The 23,347-nt window shown below is 37.2% G+C and overlaps 1 protein-coding gene across 3 annotated transcripts in view; it reads left to right on the forward strand.

Annotated features, from left to right (window-relative positions):
- Positions 1-23,347, forward strand: part of hdac8 (histone deacetylase 8) — a 104,877-nt gene that overhangs the window by 78,914 nt on the left and 2,616 nt on the right. Inside the window, exons 9-11 of one of the 3 annotated variants that reach the window (XM_039765740.1) lie at positions 3,372-3,466; positions 12,705-12,810; positions 14,269-14,510. In XM_039765740.1, the coding sequence (XP_039621674.1) occupies positions 3,372-3,466; positions 12,705-12,810; positions 14,269-14,342 (275 nt within the window). In that variant the 3' untranslated portion in view covers positions 14,343-14,510. Of the gene's footprint in view, positions 1-3,371; positions 3,467-12,704; positions 12,811-14,268; positions 14,511-23,347 lie in introns of those variants that run through there. The other 2 variants (XM_039765742.1, XM_039765741.1) reach the window with 2 other exon arrangements.

Here is a 23,347-nt window from a genome sequence, read left to right on the forward strand (position 1 = left end):
TTTACCTGATTATGCTGCTGAGGTGAGACAGCCAACTTCAAGTTGAATTTAACCAGAGGAGAATCTCTTTGGAACTGTCACACCTGTTATTTCTTTGTCTGCTTTGAAAATATATACAGTATATCATAATATATGTGCACTTTACTTAGTTCTGCCCCAGAACAGATATAATTGTTGGCCCTTGTTGAGTCCTATATCTCACTTTGGTGGATTTCATGTTTAGAATTAGTTTGCCTTAAGTGTTGTTGACTATGTTACACATTTACTTAGGTTATTAAGTGTTTTTTGGCCAATTTCCTTTTATTTTGTTCTTTTATTTAATCATGAAATACATTTTTGACTTGTTTCTTTAACTTTTTATGTAAAAATTTGAAATGTACTATATGTTGAGTCTAATACTTACCGATGAGGGACAATGAGTAATTTGGACTGATAGCTTGTTCATTATTGATTCCAACTTTCAATTAAGTGTTGCCAGAAAGGACTCCAGCCTCTCATGATCCTGTACTGGAAATATGCAAATACAGAAAAATTAGTGAATAATGTGATTTTTTTTTTTCATTAGGAAATGTTATATACAGACAGAATATCAATGAGTGCAAACCAAACATTTCTATACTATACTCATATTTCATACGTCTATACTCTCTACTTTCTTTTGATGACTGAGTTCATTGCTTTATCATGATGTGTGAACTCACTGACGCAGAAACCTTATTATTGCACCTATGACATGTGACATCAGTAATAAAGAAAACTGAGTGATTTGTCCTAGGTCTAAACTCCTACTTCACTACTCTAACATACAGGTCAGTCAGAATCTCAATCTGCTTCTAGTCTCACTGAATCCAGACGTGTAATATATATGTCTGGAGACATCCATGAGACAAAATTTTGTGGGAAAATTTTTTTAAAATAATTCAACAGCTCATAAAGATGGCACTCAAAGTAGGGGCAGTGATTTTGAAGTGTAAAGCTCAGAGGTACTCTCATTAACCCGGTCAGACAGAGAGCATATTGAACTATCTACAGTTTCCTAAAAACTCTATTAGACATATAAATGTGTGTACAGAGAACACATTGCACGTTTTAAAAATAAACATAACCTGATTCAATGGGAAAAACATTTCTGTTGCATCAGATTATATGTTGGCATTTGACAGCATCAATGGATGAATGGTAAACATGTACAATCTGTTGTCACAGGAGCTGTGTGTGTTCTGTGTTGTTCAGCATTACAACAATTGCGTAGGAGTCAATGTAAGCTTAAAAGAACTGTCAGCTATATATTCATGAAAATATGAACTGCAAAATATGCATTTGAAGTAAAAGGTGTGTCACACTCCGTCAAAAGGACTGCCATTAAGGGAGGTGATAACAAAGAGCCATAGGAGATGCAGATTTCAGTACTCAAAACACCCAAATCAATAGATCTGCCAAACAACCCCAATAGATTCACGGATGAGGCTGCATAATGTCCATCATTTGACTGTACTTCTAAACAAAATAATTAAAGAAATTTAACATTACTGTCGAATTGGAAATACAAACATGCATGACAAAGTAGCCACAGCATTTTAAAATATTGTATATCCAGAGACCACAATGCTTTTCTTTTTTTTTTTTTTTTATTTATTAATTTTATTACAATCAATACATAGCAATCAAGTTTTTACAAAAAAAAAGAATTATGCTAAGAACAGATCGATCCCCACCCTTGAGAGAGAGAGCAAGCCAAACGGTGTAAAATTTAAGGCTTTTAAAAATACCTAAATCAACAAATTCTCTGTGCTTTATAAAATCATTTCAAAATATTACTGATTAGATCCTGCCATGTTTTGAAAAAAGTCTGCACAGATCCTCTAACTGAGTATTTGATTTTTTCCAATTTTAAATAATATAACACATCAGTTTCCCACTGACTTAAAAGAGGAGAGTTTGGGTTCTTCCAGTTTATCAGAATGAGTCTGCGTGCCAACAGTGTAGTGAATGCAATCACAGTTTGTTTGTCTTTCTCCACTTTAAGACCCTCTGGAAGAACCCCAAACACAGCTGTTAATGGGTTAGGAGGGATTGTGAGTCCAAGACTGTCTGAGAGGTAATTAAAAATTTTTGTCCAGAATAATGTTAATTTGGAGCAGGCCCAGAACATGTGACCTACACACAATGCTTTTCTAATCTGTTTCGGGTTGTTATGTCATATAGTGATGCAATAGTTAAAATGACAGAAAGATATTGTAGCAGACAGAGGCACTTCTCAAGCGTCTGGAGCCCAGTAGCTGTGGTAATCTGTGTGTGTGTCTGTCTGTCTGTCTGTCATCACTGTTGCAGGACTTATTACAATGTGCAAATTAATTATTAAGCTTCATTCACTTTACGCTACTGAGCTCCTGAATAGATAACATTACTGTAGCCTTTTGTTTTCTATTCTGATCAAATTTTTTGTTCAGTATCTTTTGCTGTCTCCCTGAAATCCCGCTGGCAGGTTAGAAAGGTGTTTTAGGAAGAAGCCCTGTGGCTGTAGCCTTTGTAGTGCAGGATTTCACCACTGTTCACTGCAGAGTTTTTATCAGATTGTCCCCAGACTTGTGAGAATTGCATCTGGTCATTGTAGACTGCTCTGCATCTTACTACCAGTCATAAATGAGTTCCCAAATGTGCCCAAACTACTTTCATGAAGGTTTCTGTTTTCACTCAAACTGGCCTCAGTTATACCACATTTTTCATTAAGGCAATTGCAGATACAGTACTACAGATGGCTGATTTTCTGGCTAGCTGCTTCAGACAGTACGAGGCAAATAAGCAAAGATTTGACCTCTAACCTTCCTCTTCCCACTAATCTTAATGCAATTATAGTTAACAATGCATTTCAAAGTCAAAGTGAACTTTATTGTCATCTCAACCATATACAAATGTACAGAATTCTTCAATTTTTAGAAGTTTTGTATGCAATCTGAGTCTTTATAAAAATGTAAAACTATCGGAACACAAAAGACTAAAAATGAAGAAAAATGCCATGCACAGTTATTTGTATAGATTTTGTACGTTTTTTGTTTTATCTTAAATTTACTATATCTGTTCATCTATACAATGCTCTAAATATATCTAATAGGACATGCAGAATTTGAAAAAAAATTAGTTAAGCTGCAGCCAAAAAAAAAAAAAAGATTTTTCAGAAAACTAAAAATTGTAGTATGCCCTGATAACACTGTTTATGGGCTTATTTTGTGAATGGAATTAATTTTCTCATAATCACAAAAATGCACCTTCACTAACTGAATGTATGTTATTACTATTAAAGAGAAACGCATTGTTAAGTGATGCAAAGAGGCAATATTTTGACTGTAATATTCTTTTTTGATTGGAAATAGGAGGCTATCACCTTGCCAATACAGCCCGATGTTGGAGTTATCTGACTGGCATTGTCACTGGCCAAACACTATCCTCAGAGATTCCAGATCATGAGGTAAGCCTTCTTGTAGGGTACGTCATTTCATTTCTCATATTATTTCATAGGTACTACTTAATGTAGCTTAATGACAACTTTTATAAAAGAAGAAAATACTGAAACATCAAAGTAAGGCATATCTGACAAATACTTGTAGAGTGATATAGTGCTGAGTTTTCCTTTCAGTATATTTAAAATTGGGAATTTACTCCGCCTTGTATAAGCATGTGTCCTCACTGTCTGTTAATGCTAAGTAACCCTTTTTGAAGGTTGGTTGTGCCCAGTTGAGATATGTGTTTTCAGTTCAATGAGTTATATCTGTCTAAACTTGGAATGCTTTTCTTTAAATATGATCATAGGGTACTGGTAGTATAATGCAAGTCAGGTGTTACTAAAAGCTGCCTTGTTCTTATTTGTTTCAGTGGGTGTTGGTGGGCTTGACAGAATAATTTCTGGTCCAAGAATTGATGATCCAAAGTATCACTGAGATTTTGGATATTTTTGACAAAACTGAAGCTTTCCATATTTTAACTGTTTCAGGTTATGATTATAAATTACTCTTTAAAATTGTCATAATCTGTAGCCTGCTGTAGTTATGGGTTACTTTTTATCATTTGAATCTAATAAGAGCCAATGAGTTATTTACAACTTCAAATTTCTTTGTAGAGTTTGCACTTTCACCCTGGACCCATGTCTGCATGGGTTTTTGTTTTCAATACAAAGATGTGGCAGTTAATATTAATTGGCAACTCATAACAGTTCCAGTGCCGTAGTGTTAGCACATTCTCACAATATTTTTGCTTATTTTTTTTCAATTTGCTTCCGTTCCCTTACTCCTTCTAAAGATGAGCCTGTTACTTTAAAATTGTTAATCGCTTTGAGTTGAATGCCTGGCAATTTTTATTTTGATTTCTGTTGTGACATTTCAATCTTTTTTGATCTCTTGCTGTAGTTTTTTGGTATTCTGCTGATTTGGAATTATCTGGCTTTTTATTTTCTTGTACAGTGTTCTTTTTAGTTTTACTTTTTAATAACACTCCTATTTATCCATTTTGGGTGATATATTTTAGTCTTTTTGTTTTATTGCTTTTCTGAATAAACTTAATTTGAGCCTGTATCAGAAGAACTCTGAAGTGACACCAAACTGTCATTTATAGTCACTGAGGTTTTGCTTTTCCATTTGATGTTTTGTTTGACACTTCCTCATCCCCATAAATTCTGTCTCGAGTTATAATTCTTTGTTACCTGTACAGTATTGCTACCTGTTGCCTGTTTTGTTTGCTGCTATCTCTATAGGCTTTAATTCCCAAGTAACTTGTTGTGATGACTGATTATGAAAATTAATGTGTCAAACCTCAGCTCCAAGCAATGCAAACTCTGTCTGTCTCTGAACCAGTAGGCATACACTTAGTCTGTCCAGAGATGTTTAAGGGGTAGTGGAACTTTGTTAGTTGTATGTACATTTGGAGATTGCTTTGATCTTGTACCCCATGGCTTTTTGTGGGAGATGAAACAAGACTGGAGGAGCTCCCTATGCTGCTTCTATTTTCCGTTGAGTCCCAGTATTTACTCCACAGTCGTTTGTATGACTTGACCATTGGTGCACATTTAGCTGTAAGTTTGGAGACCTATGAGTTTTGCTGGGAATGCATGGTATCAGGGAATGTGCTCTTTAAAAGATAAATTAGAAATGTGACTACCCCAGACTACTATGTTCATTCTGACAGAAATGTATTTGTGCCCATTTGGTCAACTATGGACAGGAAATATTTCATTAAATGTAGCCATTGTGCTGTGCTGTGAGTATCATTTGACATTAATTTCTCACAGTGATGTAAAAATCTGGTGGTTCACTATTTCTTTAGAATATGGTACCAGTGCAGGAGATACTAGGAAACCAAAATATTAATGTAAATTGTACACATTCAGTACAAATATATATGTCCTCCATTCGTCAGATATAAAATATATGGTGGGACTGAAATGTATGGAAATACCCTTAAATTTATGTCTCCAATGTGCACTTTAATCACATCTGAATTGTTTGATTTGTAATTTCAAATTGTGGAGCGGGGGTGGTCAATCAAGGAAAAATGGGTCTTTGTCCCAAACTTAATGGAGGGTACTGAATATATACACTCATATACACCTGCCATTTTATTAGGTATATCTTGCTAGTACCAGGTTGGAAGCCTTTTGCCTTGAGAACTTCCATAATACTTCATAACATAGATTCATAAAGGTGCTGGAAACATCCCTCAGGTTTTTGGTCCATATTGACATGATAGCATCACGCAGTTGCTGCGGATTAGTTGGCTGCACATCCATGATGTGAATCTCTCTTCCCACCACATTCCAAAGGTGCTCTATTGGATAGAGATCTGGCGACTGTGGGTGCCATTGAGTCCAGTGAGCTCATTGTCATGTTCATGAAACTAGTTTGAGGTGATCTGAGCTTTGTGACAGGCTGGAAGAAGCCATCAGAAGATGGGGTACACTTTGATCATAAAGGAATGGACATGGTCAGCAACAGTACTCAGGTAGGCAGTGCATTTAAACGATGCTCAGTTGGTACTAAGGTGCTCAAAGTGTGCCAAGAAAATATCCTCCACTCCATTATACCTCCAGTCTGAACTGTTGATACAAGGAAGGATGGATCCATGTTTTCATGTTGCCAAGTTCTGACCCTGCCACCCGATTGCTGCAATGGAAATCGAGATTCATCAGACCAGACATCATTTTTCCAATCTTCTGTTGTCCAATTTTGGTGAGCCCATGAGAACTGTAGCCTCAGTAGCCTGTTCTTAGCTGACAGGAGTTGTGTCCTGCTGCTGTAGCCCATGTGCTTCAAGGTTCGACACATGCATTCAGAGATGCTCTTTTCGCTTGTAACAAGTTGTTATTTGAGTTACTGTTGCCTTTCTATCAGTTCAAATCAGTCTGGCCATTCTCCTCTGACCTCTGGCATCAACAAGGCATTCTCACTCAGAGAACGCACTGGATATTTTTCCTTTTTTGGACCATTCTTTGAGATGGTTGTGCATGAAAATCCCAGTAGATCAGCAGTTTCTGAAATACTCTGACCAGCCCTTCTGGCACTAAAAACCATGTCACGTTCAAATTTACTTCAGTCACCTTTCTTCCCCATTCTAATGCTCAGTTTGAGCTTCACCAGGTTGTCTTGTCAATGTCTACGTGCCAAAATGCATTAAGTTGCTGCCATGTGATTGACTGATTAGATATTTGCATTAATAAGCAGTTTAACGGGTGTACCTAAAAAAGTGGCCAGTGAGTGAGTGTGTCTGTGTGTGTATATAAAGAAATATCTGGCCTTCTTTCTTAACCTTTTAATATTTACTGTAGCAACTTTATTTTCTAGCCATATTAAAATATAGATAGTATTTCTAAATTATAGCAGTGCCTTCAAAAAACCACAAGTATAGATAATCTGAGACTCCACGCTTTCCTTAGTATCTGCAAACATAATCTATGTCAGCTCAGGATTGTTCATCCTGCACATTTTCACACAGCCCAGGGCCATTCTTGTGAGAGCTGCTGTTGAGTAACTGCATCACCAGGTCAGATGTTTGGGGAATGTTTACGTTTTATTGGAGTAAAACCTTTGTTTATCAGGAGGCATTGGGATCATAATATTCCTTAATCTTTTAATAACCCTGTTTGAGATAACATCTGATTATAACCTTCACTGCTACCATGCTTTATTGGCCTGCTAACATAAATGCATTGGGAAAGATGATCTATTTTTATTTCTACTTAAAATAAAGGTATTTTATAAGGAACAATTCAGTACATTTTTAGAATCAGGCAAGCATTTGTTAACGCTTTTTCAGTTAACTGAACAAGTTAAATCCCTGCCAACCTATGGGATATTTCAGTGTATCTAAAGCTAGCATTATACTACAGAACATGACTTCTAGTTGGACAGCACATGAAATTCAACAACAGCAGGGATAAATGATTTTATAATCCCTCATGAGATTTGTCATGGTTACAAATCACTTATTTAACCAGAAATGCACTGTAACATTGGTAGCCAGGTAATGTGGAGCTCACTGCAATAAGTGGCAGTATCAGGCACAAGCAGGAAACTTTGTATGGGTATCTGTGCTGGTTTTAAGGTTTGGAGAGCCTTCTCACCATTTGCACCCTCCAAAACACCCACTTTGCTTGCAGCCTTGCTCAGTGTTTGTGATCATTGTTTGCATTGTACAGGATTAACAGTGGAGCACCTATTTGCTTTTGCCTCTTGCAGACACTAGAGCCACTAGACATAGTGAGTCACTATGATAAAATCTAATCAATTTGATTTTGCTGAAGTGAGTCACTGGGGCTGTTAACACAACACACCAACATTATTGGGTGCGCACTGTGAGTTTCGTTAGGTTTTGTAAATGTCTCCAACTGAAAATCTTAGGAAATGCCATTTTGTGTGGTGCCAAAGTGATTACTTTGTTCTTTTATTTTTTTCTCTGTTTTCTTGATGTACGATGTACAGTGTTTCTTACTGCTCTGTAATGTGTTTATTATATTGAATAGTATATAATAATTTTTGCGGAGAAGTAGATAGTGTAAATAAGTAGACAAAAAATTACTTAAGTGAAGGAGGACCAGATAATGAATATAAAAAAGATGATCTTAAATTAACTCTTATACAGTTTTCAGTATTCTTCTTTTATTTGCTGCTAGAACAGAGTTTACATGTTCTATTACTGCTAGGTTTCATTCATCAAAGACTATGAAATTAATGTTAACCTGTGCAAAAATACAACTGAAAAACAATCGATTAGTTTTGTTTTAACACATTTAACACATCTAATCAGCATTTAAATAAATCAATTTTCAGTAGGCCAGGTTACTGATGCCAGAGGAACTTTGTGTATTTAATACCCCATGGTGTATTTATTCGTTTTAAAGCATAATATTGTAATGCTAAAGAGTTAAGTCTTGATGTTCTGAACTTGTGTGACAAATTAAATAAAATAAAAAAAACATGGTCTGTGAAGACTTAGACCGAGCAGTCTTATGGCTTTCTTGTTTCTCAGGGTAACAACGTGTAGGGATAAATAAGCAGAGTATTATAAAATGCTTATTATATAGGGTGAGCCAAAAAGAAGTACCACGTTTCAAATGTTTATTCTACAAAAACGTTACAAAATAATATAATATAAATTTCATTACGACACAAGAAAGGGTATACAAAAGATTTTTTTCAATGTGTTTTAAAAATGATATCTTCAAGGTGGTGGCCATCATTAGCGATACACTCTTTGAGACGATTTCTGAATGCTCGCTTGACTCATTCAGCAATTTTAAGAATAGCGGCCATATGCGCCATACGAGCTGTTGCTCCATACTATTCAAACCAGGCATCCACCACATCTATTTCTTCCAGTTGGGGGCCACAAAAAGTTCTCTAGCATTTCAATGTAATGTTCTGAAGTGACGGTGACCGTCCCCCCTTCTCAAAAAAAGTAAGGGCCTACAATGCCAAATTCTGCAACGGCACACCAAACTGTAACACACTTACTGTGCAGAGCTCTCTGATGAAGTTCATGAGGGTTGGTTTCAGCCCAATAGTGAAAGTTTTTCTTATTTACGCAACCATTCAAATGGAAATGTGCCTCGTCACTGTACATGTTGATGGCATCTCAATGAGCCATTGGCAGACTGTTTGTGCACAACTCTCTACGGCTCTCCCAGTCTCTCTCTGCGAGTTCCTGTACTACCACCATTTTGTATGGATGGAAATTAAGGTCTTAATGCAAAATTGTCCTCAAAGACATGTTGGAAATGCCTGAAGCATGTTTGTGTGCTGAACGTCTAGGAGACCGCAAAGTTGATGCCTTTATAGCTTGGATGTTCTCAGGCGCTCGTACAGTCTGAGGACGGCCTGGTGATTTTTTTCTTCAATGTCTAAACTTAGCCACCCACTGAAGAATTGTTTTCCGATTTGGGACATCACTGTTCGGAGGAATGCTGAAGTGCATTCGGAAAGGCAATTTGCATAGTGATGATGGATTCGTTGTTTTTGAAAAACACTTTGACAGTAAAAGCACCATTGCACTCCGTACTAAGGCATGTTGCCGACTGAAAACTACAAGGGATAGCCTATTAAAGGACCCCCCCTCCCCCAACCCACTTGGCTGCCTCTACCTCGTACAGTGACCTTGAGAAATGTGGTACTTCATTTTGGATCACCCTGTAGTTAATTAAATCCAATAAAAGAATCAATAGAGAAGTAGCATACGTCACCTCCCATGTAACAGCAGAAGAGAACAGGGGATTTTGCCTGCTCCATTATTACTCCTGCATCTGCCAGTCAGCTTAACATGAAAGGGTTGACTTCAAGAAAATGCATTCTTTAAATAGTCCGGTTTATTTGTACTGGGGAGGCAGCATAAAGATGAAGGACGCCTCACACCTGGACAAACTTGTTAGGAAGGCAGGCTCTATTGTAGGAATGAAGCTGGACAGTTTAACATCCGTGGCAGAGCGACGGGCGCTGAGCAGGCTCCTGTCAATCATAGAGAATCCACTGCATCCACTGAACAGGATCATCTCCAGACAGAGGAGCAGCTTCAGCAATAGACTTTTGTCACCATCCTGCTCCACTAACAGACTGAGGAGATCGTTCCTCCCCACACTATGCGACTCTTTAATTCCACCCTTAGGGTAACCGCTAACATTATTCAAAATTATTGTCTGTTTTTACATGCATTTTTATTACTCTTTAATTTTTTTTTTTTTTTTGTATCAGTATGCTGCTGCTGGATTATGTGAATTTCCCCTTGGGATTAATAAAGTATCCTATCTATCTATCTATCTATCTATCTATCTATCTATCTATCTATCTATCTATCTATCTATCTATCTATCTATCTATCTATCTATCTAGTGAATGTGACTAATGATACCTAGTGTCAATAAAAAATGAATATGGAAGCAAAACAGATAGGAGCCTTATGCATTTCTGGCATTTAATATTTGAATGAAATCTTTATCCTTAAAATTTTTTAATCCCTGTTAAAAAAAATATTACCACTCTATAAACACATGGTTTGCTAAATGTCTCATTATTTATTTATTTATTTTGGTCTTTACATACTCCTTAAGTATTATCTGCTTGTTTTATTTTGTCCTGATCTTTATTTCCTGGCTACCAGGAATTCTCTCTCTCTCTCAGCTCCATTCCTCCCACCCCTTTCCTGAAGTCTCTCGCCGTATCTGCACTCTAGCGTGCTGAAAAGAAGGCTCATGATTCACACATTTCTTGGCTCTGCTTCTTATGCAATAAAAGAGACTTCTAAGACAACTGTGAAATCCTGTGGTAACCACTGTCCTTCTAACTAAACATAACAATGGATGTCTATATTTCTCATTAATGGTTTGAGACATTCACCCTCAATTATGAAACTATTGCAGACCTGACCATAAATTTAAGCAAAAATTTAAAAATTAATTGAATAACAGCAAATTCCATTCACTTTTGGCATGCAAGAGTGAAAGAAAAGCTCCTTCATTTCATACTGAACTTGAAAAATGGCTACAGGTTGAAAACAATGTCCCATTCCAGAAAGCATATTAGTCTAGTGTCATAAGGCCTTATTATAATTTTCTTTCTCTGAAAATTAACTTCTTCAGGTCTGATTTTTGTTCTTGCAACCACCTTTCCACTAATGGACCACACTAGAGTAAATCAGAAATTAATGAGATGTTTGCAACATTTGGACTGTTAACAAATAAGACAAAATGAAGAAATAGACATTACCTCATGTTTATACTCACTATATTTTGCGAAATGCAATCACTATGCAGATAGATAGATTTTATTTCTTTAAATGTGGGAAAACTAGAAAGCTCAGTCAGACTGCAAGGCAAACAGAATTTTAAAGGAAAGTGTTTTGAAATGGGTATTTAGTAAGAATAATGTGAATATTTAAGTATATATTATCATCCTTAGTAGATGTTTATGATTTTCATTTATTTCTCTCATGTACAGTATATCTTTTTGTGAGTTGTATGTATTACCTTTTTAAAGGCTGCAGCTGTAAATATGTATGGAAAGAAGTGTTTGAAGTGGCTATATATAAGTGAGAATTGTGGAGCAGTAGGTTCAAGTGTTGATGCAAAACGTCTGTGGCTTCGCCATCAGAAATTCAACACCACTATCTAAAGCCGATGCTGCGTTATTGTGCGATTTTAGCTCTATGACTGAAGAGCGAATAGAGGTTTCAAAGCCCCCCCTTTTAGTTTTAAGCTCTGCAGTTGTGTGCTGGAGGTCAGCAGAGCACAATGGGTAACAAAGATGAAAGGCGGTACGCATCTAAGGGTGCAAGTAGTCAACAGCAAAAATAAGAGTTTGCTATCCATTGAGCTTTGTATCGTCCTTGAGCTTCACCAAACTTTCTCTTTCCATTTCACACCGTGATCAGGTCTCTTTTTTCCTGTAGAGGACACTGCCCTGTCTTTAGTCATCCCTCCACACTCTTGGATGGTGGTGCTATTTCTGTGGCCCATTAACTGCTTCTTCTCCTTCCTTCATGTGCATAAAGCTACATCAGCACAGTGGAGAGCATGTATGTAAGCGTAATATTAATGAATATCAATAAGTGAACCATTTATGGACAGATGAATTTCTTTCTAATTTCTTTTTTCAATCAAATCAGTAAAAGCATTTTTGAGATTTTGGTGTACAGTATTTGCTTTTTTTTTGTTACCACTGAATATTGATATATCAAAATGTACATCTAGTGGTCTAGATGTACCATCCTGACAAATAACACTTTTTTTAACACAACAGGAAAAGGTGTTTTTGTTAAAAAGATAAAAGAGTGAATTAGTCAGGCAGCTTTGCATTATCATTAATTATCTAGCAGACACCATTATCCAAGGGGTGTGTGTGTGTATATATAGATATATTATAGGTAATAATCATTGTGACTACAGTGTGATGTGGATTTAATCAAAAGTGTACAGTAAAGTGTGTTCAACAATTTAAAAGTTACAAAGAAAAAATGAATATTGTGTAGAAACTTTTATGCTTTACAGAAAAGAATGTACAAAGGGGAGTGCCTGCCTATCCAATATATTCGTTGCTTAAATGATCACTATTGCATTTCTGATAACTCCCATCTAATTATATGTTATATTCATCTTTAATTATGTATCTATTTATTAACATGATATTTATACCTACAATGAGCTTTAAATTTAAACAAACAATGTGTTTTGCTAGTTTTTCACAGAATATGGCCCTGATTATGTTCTGGAAATCACCCCAAGCTGTCGACCAGATCGTAACGAGCCTCAGCAAATACAGCAGGTTATTAACATTATTAAACGTAAGTCTTTTAATTTCTGTTATAAATAGATCATACTTTTTTATTTCTTCATAAAATATTGCAAATCAAAAGATATTTTCAGACAATGCCTACCCTTTGTGCACCTTTCACACACCATTCTGCCATATATTTTAAGCACAGTTAATTTTTTATTTCTGAGGATGACACATCAGTCAGACATATTAATTAATCTTGTAGCAATCACAACAGTCTAACTTGAGAGAATATAAGCATCACTCTGTATCCCAGTACCTGAGAAAGCAGTGTTTTGTTTAGCTTTACTTTTTTTTGTAAATGTATGAATGTCAGTATTGTAGATCAGTTGTTCTTCCATTCTTTACAGAAGGTCTAAAGCAATGTGCGGATCCACCCAAAATACAGATATTGCTTATGTTACTTACCTATGTAGTTTGTAGTGATGGGCGAGAAAAAATTTAAATCTTATCATTTTGTGCAGAATAGAAAGAAGAAAAGTTTGATTCAATAGAAGCCAGTCATGACCAATAATAAAATATTGTTACATAAAGTATATACGGTACTATAGTATCAGTGCACATCATAAACAGGAACCCAAAGTCTGAAAAGAAAGAATTTTTGAATTAAAGACCTCCCTGCTCCCACATTCACTGATCAAGAGTCCTCCGCAATTACTACAAACTACATATGGGGTAAGTAACATAAGCAATATCCGTATTCCTTCAATTCTTTAATACTTTGTGAAGGTGTACATTTGACAGCACTTATAGCACATGCCTAACCATAATGCCACAGTTAACAGTCTTCCTTATCTCCACAGTACGGAGTTTTGTATGCAGTTTTAAGACTAGCTAGATTTGCTGTGAGTCCCTTTGGGCAGGCTGTTTGGTTTGTTGCCATGCCTTTATGGCCTTTTTAGAAGGCTTCACACCCATTTTGCTTTCTTTGGGACTCCCTATCACAACATTCATAATTAAAACTTTGTCCACATTAGCCTCTGGAAAGGTTTTGTATATTGTAAGACGGAAATATTAGTCAGCGGGTAGATGTTGCCTCTAAAGCTACCTTTTAAAAATGTTTTTTTTTCTGAAACGTGACAGCTACCTTAAAAAAACACTTATTAAATAGGAACCTGATGAAATATTTTTGTTTCAAAAATGAGCTTTGTGCTGTAGGTTACCACAATAGACCAGGTGGGTGTTATAATATGTTTGTTATAATATGAAGTTTAATGTCACTATCTCTGTGCACACTCTTATGGATTCATTCATACAGGCAGACCACATATGGTGCACAAGGGCTCAGCATTTAGAATTGCCAGCCAAGCATAGACTAGATAGCCAAAGACAACTGGAGGATTGTACAGTCAGCCTAAAAGACAGAATAGTATACTTCTGTCATCTGTCAGCACAAAATCTTCTTTCCTTGTTGGGAGAATGAGAACTGCATGTAGGCATTGTGCTATTCCTGTATTTTTTGGAGGTGGAGTTGCTTCCTTTCCTGTCCTTGTTTGGAGACCAGAGAAAGAGCCTGCACGTGGAGCAACCAGTATATAAGGATGGACCTACTGCCAATACACTTTGAAGCCTATGGATGGATGATGTCATCCGTCCAGAAAAACCTTTCAGCACAGTGACGAAAATAGCAGAATCTATAGATCAAGATCATACCTTGATATAGTCTTGCTATGGCTTCCTTTCATCTGTTATACCGCGTAAAAGCATCATTAAAGAAAGCTAAGTATAATTCTCTCATGTGATTCTTTGTTTCTACCGCCGTAATCACTATGGGAGGGATATCGCCTTTTAATATCATATCTCTATCTTTTTGGTTACTTAACATGCTGCAATTTAAAAGAACTTATTCCAACAAGGGAGCTTTTGCTTCTAAAGGAAACGGCGGGCTTCTGTCCTTTCCATGTATCTGTTTGTGGCTTAGTTTGTGCTATGCCAGTGCTCTGTATGGGAAACGAATGAAGACTACATTATACATTGAAGATGAGTTTATTTTAAGAAGATACTCATAGACTATACTAATTGTTTCAATATGAACAATAAAAACTTTACTAAGTAAGTCCATGTTGCTCAAACTTAAACGTAGAAATAAAATGTGATCAGCATTGTTTTTGTTTGTTTTGATTTGTTTCATTCGGATTCTGATACCAACATTGTTACATTAGAACTTTAAAGCAGATGCGATGAAAACAAACTATTCAGTTTAACAAACTTGTTAATCCTGTTCACCTAGATTGTCCAAAGTAATCAAGTCAGATTTGAAGGTCCCTAAAGTCCTATTGTTCACCACAGTTTATTCCATCTGTTGTAGTACCACATAGTACTTTGCTTTCCTCCAACACCTTCCTTTCTTTCAATCATCTATCAGAGAAGTGGTAATGACATGCCTTACTACACAGTGGTGGTGCATAATAAAAGTACACCCTGACACAATAAGGAGCCCCATCTGTACTTTAGCAGCAGGAAACATAATCTGGTGAAGATAACAGGGTGTGTGCTTGCTGAAAAGAGAACATAGTTTATTTTCTAGAACAGCGTATTTTGATTGTGCAGCTGAATGTTTATACTGGCTTCTTCAGGTTGGCATTTAAGGAATTCACGGAGTGGTATCTTGTTTTTGATTCTCCTGCAAAATGCATTGCTCAGCAATTGGTGGAAAAAAAGTTTTTCTACTGGTTGTGAGCTAATCACCAAAACCAAGAAATTCATCCATCTATGTCCCAGAGGTTGCATGGTATCATTAAAACATCATATGGAAAGAAGCCTTCATGAGTCGATGCACACTAGACGGGCTGAGGTCTGTTTTAATGAACATGTCGCTGCATAGAACTTTGTCAGTGGATACTGTTTAAGGCACAGTTTTTTAAATGGTCAGTAACGTTCTTTATTAACATCCATTAATGATTATTAGTTAAATAAATTAATATTCAAGCATAGTATAGCATTTGTTATGCTTTATTATTGATAAAACTTCTAATGACGTTGACACTAAGACTAGGCTGCTTTTCCATGACCCCCCCCAGTATACAGTATCACGAGTAGTAGGCCTCACCAGACAGTTTAACATGGCATTTGCAGTCTTCTGAGACATACCTTATTACCTAATGTCACTCTAGAGTCAACACAGTACAAATTGTGTGACATATTTCAATAGATATAAAACATCTGAACTCGGGAAAAGTGTTAATTTTAACCTATAAAAAGTTATGTTTCTTGTGCATGTTGGATTTATTTTCAAATACTTATAAATGAAGTGTCATATACTATATAAGCTAATCTTTTAGACCACCAATCAAAGCTGTCAAATTACTAGCACAATGTCAGCCATTCCACACCAACACTGGAGAGTGCAATGTGAATGAAATTTGTGTCTGAGTAATTGTAAAAGATTTGTTTACATCAAATAAAATTAGTGTATTACAGCGTGGTCCAGATCTAATTATGCAGATCCAGATCTTCTGGATGACTTTGATTTATGCGGGGACAATTCCAGTTCGGCACGAAGACGATTCTTCATGTCGGTAGTTCGCACACTTCTCGATGGTCCGGTATTTTTCGGGTGATTTTCTATGTAATAAACTTAATAAGTTATAGCATAATAAAAATTGGAAAATTAGATCTGAATCACCCTATAGAATTAAGGCTGCTATTACCAGATGCATTTTCATTTTAAAATCTGCCAGGGACAGACCTTAGTACACAGGCATCACCTTCTATTATATGAAAGATTAGCTTCTAGGTGGTGAAGTAACAGGCCATTTAATTAAGACTGCTGCTTGTTTGCTTTAGTGTGAATGTGAAGATGGAGGGAATCAATCTAGATGGACTTAGAAAACAGGTATTTTTATAGCATTTGCATTTGGCAGAAACTCTTCTCGATCTTATGAATATCTTACATTATTTTTTCAGTATGACTAGCAGTAGGGAAATGTAACTAAGTGAAATTCTATAACATTACTTGAACCTAGGGTGTGACTCTGTTTTTTGACAGCTTTAACTCTGCACACTCTTCCCCCACTTTACGAGCATAATCCATTTGTAAAAAAAATCTTCATAACACTATAGCGTGAGGCCGGGGCCCTTGCCCGGCTGGGATGCCTCCATGCTGGGAGGACCACGGGAGCAAGCGTGGCCAGAGCGTTACTTCCCCCAGGATGCTAGATGGCAACCCCCTGGGTTGCAGAGGTGCCTGAGACTCCTGCAGGGCTTCATGGGAGTTGGAGTGCGGTGCAGCCCTGTTGGGATCCACAGACGCCACCAGGGGGTGCTGCAGAAGGAGCTGCTGAGCCCTTATGGGCAGTTCTTCCACCATACCCAGAAGTGCTGCCGGAAACAAGTAATCGAGCACCTGGAGTAGTTCCGGGTGCATTATAAAAGGTGCCAGCAGCCACTACTCGGGAAACCAGAGTCAGGAGGAGGAGTGACGAAGCTTGACTGAGGAGTGAAGGAGGAGAAGGAAAAGAGTAAAGGAAGGGATTCATTGTTTGTGCTGTGCTTGTTCCGGGACTGTGTTATACTTGTGGAGATCGGGGAAGGCGTTTCCCACAAGGGAAAAATAAAAATAAAACTTGTGTTCCGTGAACTTGTGTCCCACGAGTGTCTGTGTCGGGTTCAGCTGACGTTGCCAACCTGGTGGGCCACAACACAAAAAATGAAACTTTAACACAAAAAAAATCTGTGTAAAAATTCTTATGATTCAAAACTGTAATTACATTTTTTTTTCACTAGGGAGAAATTGTGTTCCAGAATCCCAAAATTGATGCCTTTTTTTTCTCTTAAACTAACACCAAATTCCATTAAAATGAAAAACATTTACTTCAACAATTAATAGTAGAATTCTAAAGAGATCTTTTCTCTTTATTAAAGACTCAGTAATAAGTCTGTTTACCAGCTCCTAATAGGCTCATTCATCTCTCATGTATCACCTAAATTAATGCAAACATATTATATTAAAGCACCACATCAGCACAGGGTGGCCCAATGGAAATGACTCATTTCTTGTGGAACTTTTAGCTTGCTGTTTTCTGAAAATGCCCGCTTACTTAGCCACTGCAGATAGCTAACTGTGGCTGTGGTTTATATGAGCTCTCCTCAGGTGGGCACCAGAGGCAGATGGCTAAATTACATAATGGTCTGCTTGGTGGACATATAATGTGCTCCATTTTCTGTGGTGCACTTCTTGCTGCCAAACCTCTTGTTGCAATTATCACTGACATTGCTATTTCAATATGATTTACAAACCGGATTCCAAAAAATTTGGGACACTAAACAAATTGTGAATAAAAACTGAATGCAATGATGTGGAGATGGCAAATGTCAATATTTTATTTGTAATAGAACGTAGATGACAGATCAAACGTTTAATCCGAGTAAATGTATCATTTCAAAGGAAAAATATGTTGATTAAAAATTTCACGGTATCAACAAATCCCAAAAAAGTTGGGACAAGTAGCAATAAGAGGCTGGAAAAAGTAAATAACGAAGAGCTGGAAGACCAATAAACACTAATTAGGTCAATTGGCAACATGATTGGGTATAAAAAGAGCTTCTCAGAGTGGCAGTGTCTCTCAGAAGCCAAGATGGGTAGAGGATCACCAATTCCCACAATGTTGCGCAGAAAGATAGTGGAGCAATATCAGAAAGGTGTTACCCAGCGAAAATTGCAAAGACTTTGCATCTATCATCATCAACTGTGCATAACATCATCCGAAGATTCAGAGAATCTGGAACAATCTCTGTCGCGTAAGGGTCAAGGCCGTAAAACCATACTGGATGCCCGTGATCTCCGGGCCCTTAAATGACACTGCACCACAAACAGGAATGCTACTGTAAAGGAAATCACAGAATGGGCTCAGGAATACTTCCAGAAACCATTGTCAGTGAACACAATTCACCGTGCCATCCGCCGTTGCCAGCTGAAACTCTACAGTGCAAAGAAGAAGCCATTTCTAAGCAAGATGCACAAGCTCAGGCATTTTCACTGGGCCAGGGATCATTTAAAATGGAGTGTGGCAAAATGGAAGACTGGTCTGTGGTCAGACGAGTCACGATTCAAAGTTCTTTTTGGAAAGCTGGGACGCCATGTCATCCGGACCAAAGAGGACAAGGACAACCCAAGTTGTTATCAACGCTAAGTTCAGAAGCCTGCATCTCTGATGGTATGGGGTTGCATGAGTGCGTGTGGCATGGGCAGCTTGCATGTCTGGAAAGGCACCATCAATGCAGAAAAATATATTCAGGTTCTAGAACAACATATGCCCCCATCCAGACGTCATCTCTTTCAGGGAAGACCCTGCATTTTTCAACAAGATAATGCCAGACCTCATTCTGCATCAATCACAACATCATGGCTGCGTAGGAGAAGGATCCGGGTACTGAAATGGCCAGTCTGCAGTCCAGATCTTTCACCTATAGAGAACATTTGGCGCATCATAAAGAGGAAGGTGCGACAAAGAAGGCCCAAGACGATTGAACAGTTAGAGGCCTGTATTAGACAAGAATGGGAGAGCATTCCTATTTCTAAACTTGAGAAACTGGTCTCCTCGGTCCCCAGACATCTGTTGAGTGTTGTAAGAAGAAGGGGAGATGCCACACAGTGGTGAAAATGGCCTTGTCCCAACTTTTTTGGGATTTGTTGACACCATGAAATTCTGAATCAACATATTTTTCCCTTAAAATGATACATTTTCTCAGTTTAAACTTTTGTTCCGTGATTTATGTTCTATTCTGAATAAAATATTAGAAGTTGCCACCTCCACATCATTGCATTCAGTTTTTATTCACGATTTGTATAGTGTCCCAACTTTTTTGGAATCCGGTTTGTACATTGTTTATGTATACAGTATTGTTTACTGTATACTTACTGTTACTTTTTAAATATTAGACAAAACATTTGCCATAAGTATTACCCTTACTGAAAAAAACGAGAAAGAAGAAGCTCAGTTGGCAGCAGATTCATTGCTGTGGGCTGTTTGGTGATTGTGGTAGTAAGTGAGAGGGTGATGGAGAGAAGGAAAAAGTGAAAATTAAGAGACGCTGAATTTTTTGAACGCAACCTCTAGATCACTGGCACTTTCTGCCTCTTTTCTTTCCATTTGCAACGGGAGGTTGAGAGATGTCAAAGGTTGGTGCTGTAGTAATTACATGTTTTATCTGTAGGTTTTGTGTCTTTATTTTCTTTTAACAAGTGACGGTGATTTTTAGAACTTTCAAGCCAATATTGCCTATTTTCACAAAGTTTATTTTTTATTGTATGTTGTCTGTTCTGTTGTATATTCAACACTGGACTGGTGTCATGTGACCGCAATGGGCACATATGTGACATAGTGGTAGTTAAATGCGGTGGTTGTTAGATAAACTTGTTAGATAAACTTCAATAATCTTTAGCATTAATTAGTTTGCAATTAAAGTAAGCCAAATGCTAGGTTTCATTTCGAGTTTTGAATTCCATCGTGTCTTTTACTTTCATGTTCTGTTTGCCTCTTTACTAAGCACGCTTGTGTTTCTTTTTGATCTTCCACTTCCTACCTGGCTTGGCCCTAACTACAGTTCTCATCTTGTGTTATTTCCTCCCAGTCTTTTGTCTCTGATAATAATCTCTGGAGACACCATTTTGTAACAGGAGCATTGCCCAAATGAGAATAGTACAATGTACTTTACATATATGCTGAAATTAGTATGCTGTATCCCAAACAGAATAACACTGTACAGAAAAGTCACATTGGTTCTTGAAACTTCGAAGAAGAAGATATTGCATACATAGAAAACAACAACAACAACATTTATTTATATAGCACATTTTCATACAAACAGTAGCTCAAAGTGCTTTACATATTAAAGAATAGAAAAATGAAAGACACAATTATAAAACAAAATAAATCAACATTAATTAACATCGAATAAGAGTAAGGTTCAATGGCCAGGGGGGACAGAAAAAACAAAAAAAACTCCAGACGGCTGGAGAAAAAATAAAATCTGTAGGGATTCCAGACCATGATACCGCCCAGTCCCCTCTGGGCATTCTACCTAAGGGGTAGTAAATAAATTCCCTTGTAAATATTATGATGTGTCACATTGCAAAACTTAAAAAGGGCTTTGATGAGGCCTAAAGATAAAATCAACCTGGCCCTAAATTTAAGAAGCAGAGTTTGTGGCCTACACTGTTCAGAATGAACCAAGACTGAAAATTGAAAATGGTGGGAAAACCATGAAAAACCCGAAGGCCTCAAATAACAAAACAGTGTTCCTTTAATTTTTTTTTCCAAAATGTAATACCAAAAAGCAAAACAAGAAGTCAAAAATGATCACCAGAAAATTAACAAAGTTAAACTTATATACCCAGAATCCAAACTTTTGAGACCTATTAATTAACCAGAAAAATCATAAAAAGGTACTTACATAAATGAAAGCTAAAAATCCAAAACAGCAGACAGCCAAATAAACATGTGCATAAGCAGATGCTTCAGCACTGGGGCTGTGGTTTCCAAAAACTAATAGCGGTCATTGGGTGGTCCCACAGCTGCAGCATCAGGGGGCCCCATCAGTATATACAGTTAGGTCCATAAATATTTGGATAGAGACAACTTTTTTCTAATTTTGGTTCTGTACATTACCACAATGAATTTTAAATGAAACAACTCAGATGCAGTTGAAGTGCAGACTTTCAGCTTTAATTCAGTGGGTGAACAAAAGATTGCATAAAAATGTGAGGCAACTAAAGCATTTTTTTAAAAACAATCCCTTTATTTCAGGGGCTGAAAAGTAATTGAACAAATTAAATAACTGGAAATAAAATGTTCATTTCTAATACTTGGTTGAAAACCCTTTGCTGGCATTGACAGCCTGAAGTCTTGAACTCATGGACATCACCAGATGCTGGGTTTCCTCCTTTTTAATGCTCTGCCAGGCCTTTACTGCAGCAGCTTTCAGTTGCTGTTTGTTTGTGGGCCTTTCTGTCTGAAGTTTAGTCTTCAACAAGTGAAATGCCTGCTCAATTCGGTTAAGATCAAGTGACTGATTTGGCCATTCAAGAATTTTCCACTTCTTTGCTTTAATAAACTCCTGGGTTGCTTTGGCTGTATGTTTTGGGTCATTGTCCATCTGTATCATGAAACGTAAGCCCAATCAATTTGACTGCATTTAGCTGGATTTGAGCAGACAGTATGTCTCTGAACACCTCAGAATTCATTCGGCTGCTTCTGTCCTGTGTCACATCATCAATAAACACTAGTGTCCCAGTGCCACTGGCAGCCATGCACGCCCAAGTCATCACACTGCCTCCACCATGTTTTACAGATGATGTGGTATGCTTTGGATAATGAGCTGTTCCACGCCTTCTCCATACTTTTTTCTCGCCATCTTCTGGTAGAGGTTGATCTTGCTTTCATCTGTCCAAAGAATGTTTCTCCAGAACTGTGCTGGCTTTTTTAGATGTTCTTTAGCAAAGTCCAATCTAGCCTTTCTATTCTTGAGGCTTATGAGTGGCTTGCACCTTGCAGTGCACCCTCTGTATTTACTTTCATGCAGTCTTCTCTTTATGGTAGACTTGGATATCGATACGCAGACCCCCTGGAGAGTGTTGTTCACTTGTTGGCTGTTGTGAAGGGGTTTCTCTTCACCATGGAAATGATTCTGCGATCATCCACCACTGTTGTCTTCCATGGACGTCCAGGTCTTTTTGCGTTGCTGAGTTCACCAGTGCTTGCTTTCTTTCTCAGGATGTACCAAACTGTTGATTTTGCCACTCGTAATATTGCAGTAATTTCTAGGATGAGTTTTTTACTATTTTCGCAGCTTAAGGATGGCTTCTTTCACCTGCATGGAGAGCTCCTTTGACCGCATGTTGTCTGTTCACAGCAAAATTTTCCACATGCAAGCACCACACCTCAAATCAACTCCAGGCCTTTTATCTGCTTAATTGATAATGACATAACGACAGACTTGAACACGCCTGCCCATGAAATAGCCTTTGAGTCAATTGTCCAATTACTTTTGACCCCCTGAAATGAAGGGATTGTGTTTAAAAAATGCTTTAGTCGCCTCACATTTTTATTCAATGTTTTTGTTCAACCCACTGAATTAAAGCTGAAAGTCTGCACTTCAACTGCATCTGAGTTGTTTGATTTAAAATTCATTGTGGTGATGTACAGAACCAAAATTAGAAAAAAGTTGTCTCTGTCCAAATATTTATGAAACTAAATGTAAAGAACAAGGATAATAATCAACAAAATTAGCATTAAACAAACTTTTTTTAAAAAAAAAAAGACATGCTTAAAGAATTAATTAAAGAATATGGTTCTTAATGAAAGTAAAAAAAAAATTCAATAACATAAATCACAAAATGCAGCAAAATAAATGAATCAAAAGAAAAGTTATTAGAGTCAGGGAGGAAACTGTGGCCAAACTAAGACAGTAAAAACAAGACCTCGTAACTCGGGACATACCTGTCAGCCCTGACTTCTACAGTGAGAGGGTATTAGACTCCACAAGTTCGTCTTCATTTTCCAAAAGACAAGTGCAACATACTGTGTACTCCTCAAACATACTGT

The sequence above is a fragment of the Polypterus senegalus genome, chromosome 10 (assembly GCF_016835505.1).
Source record: "Polypterus senegalus isolate Bchr_013 chromosome 10, ASM1683550v1, whole genome shotgun sequence".
NCBI classification, from domain to species: domain Eukaryota; kingdom Metazoa; phylum Chordata; class Cladistia; order Polypteriformes; family Polypteridae; genus Polypterus; species Polypterus senegalus.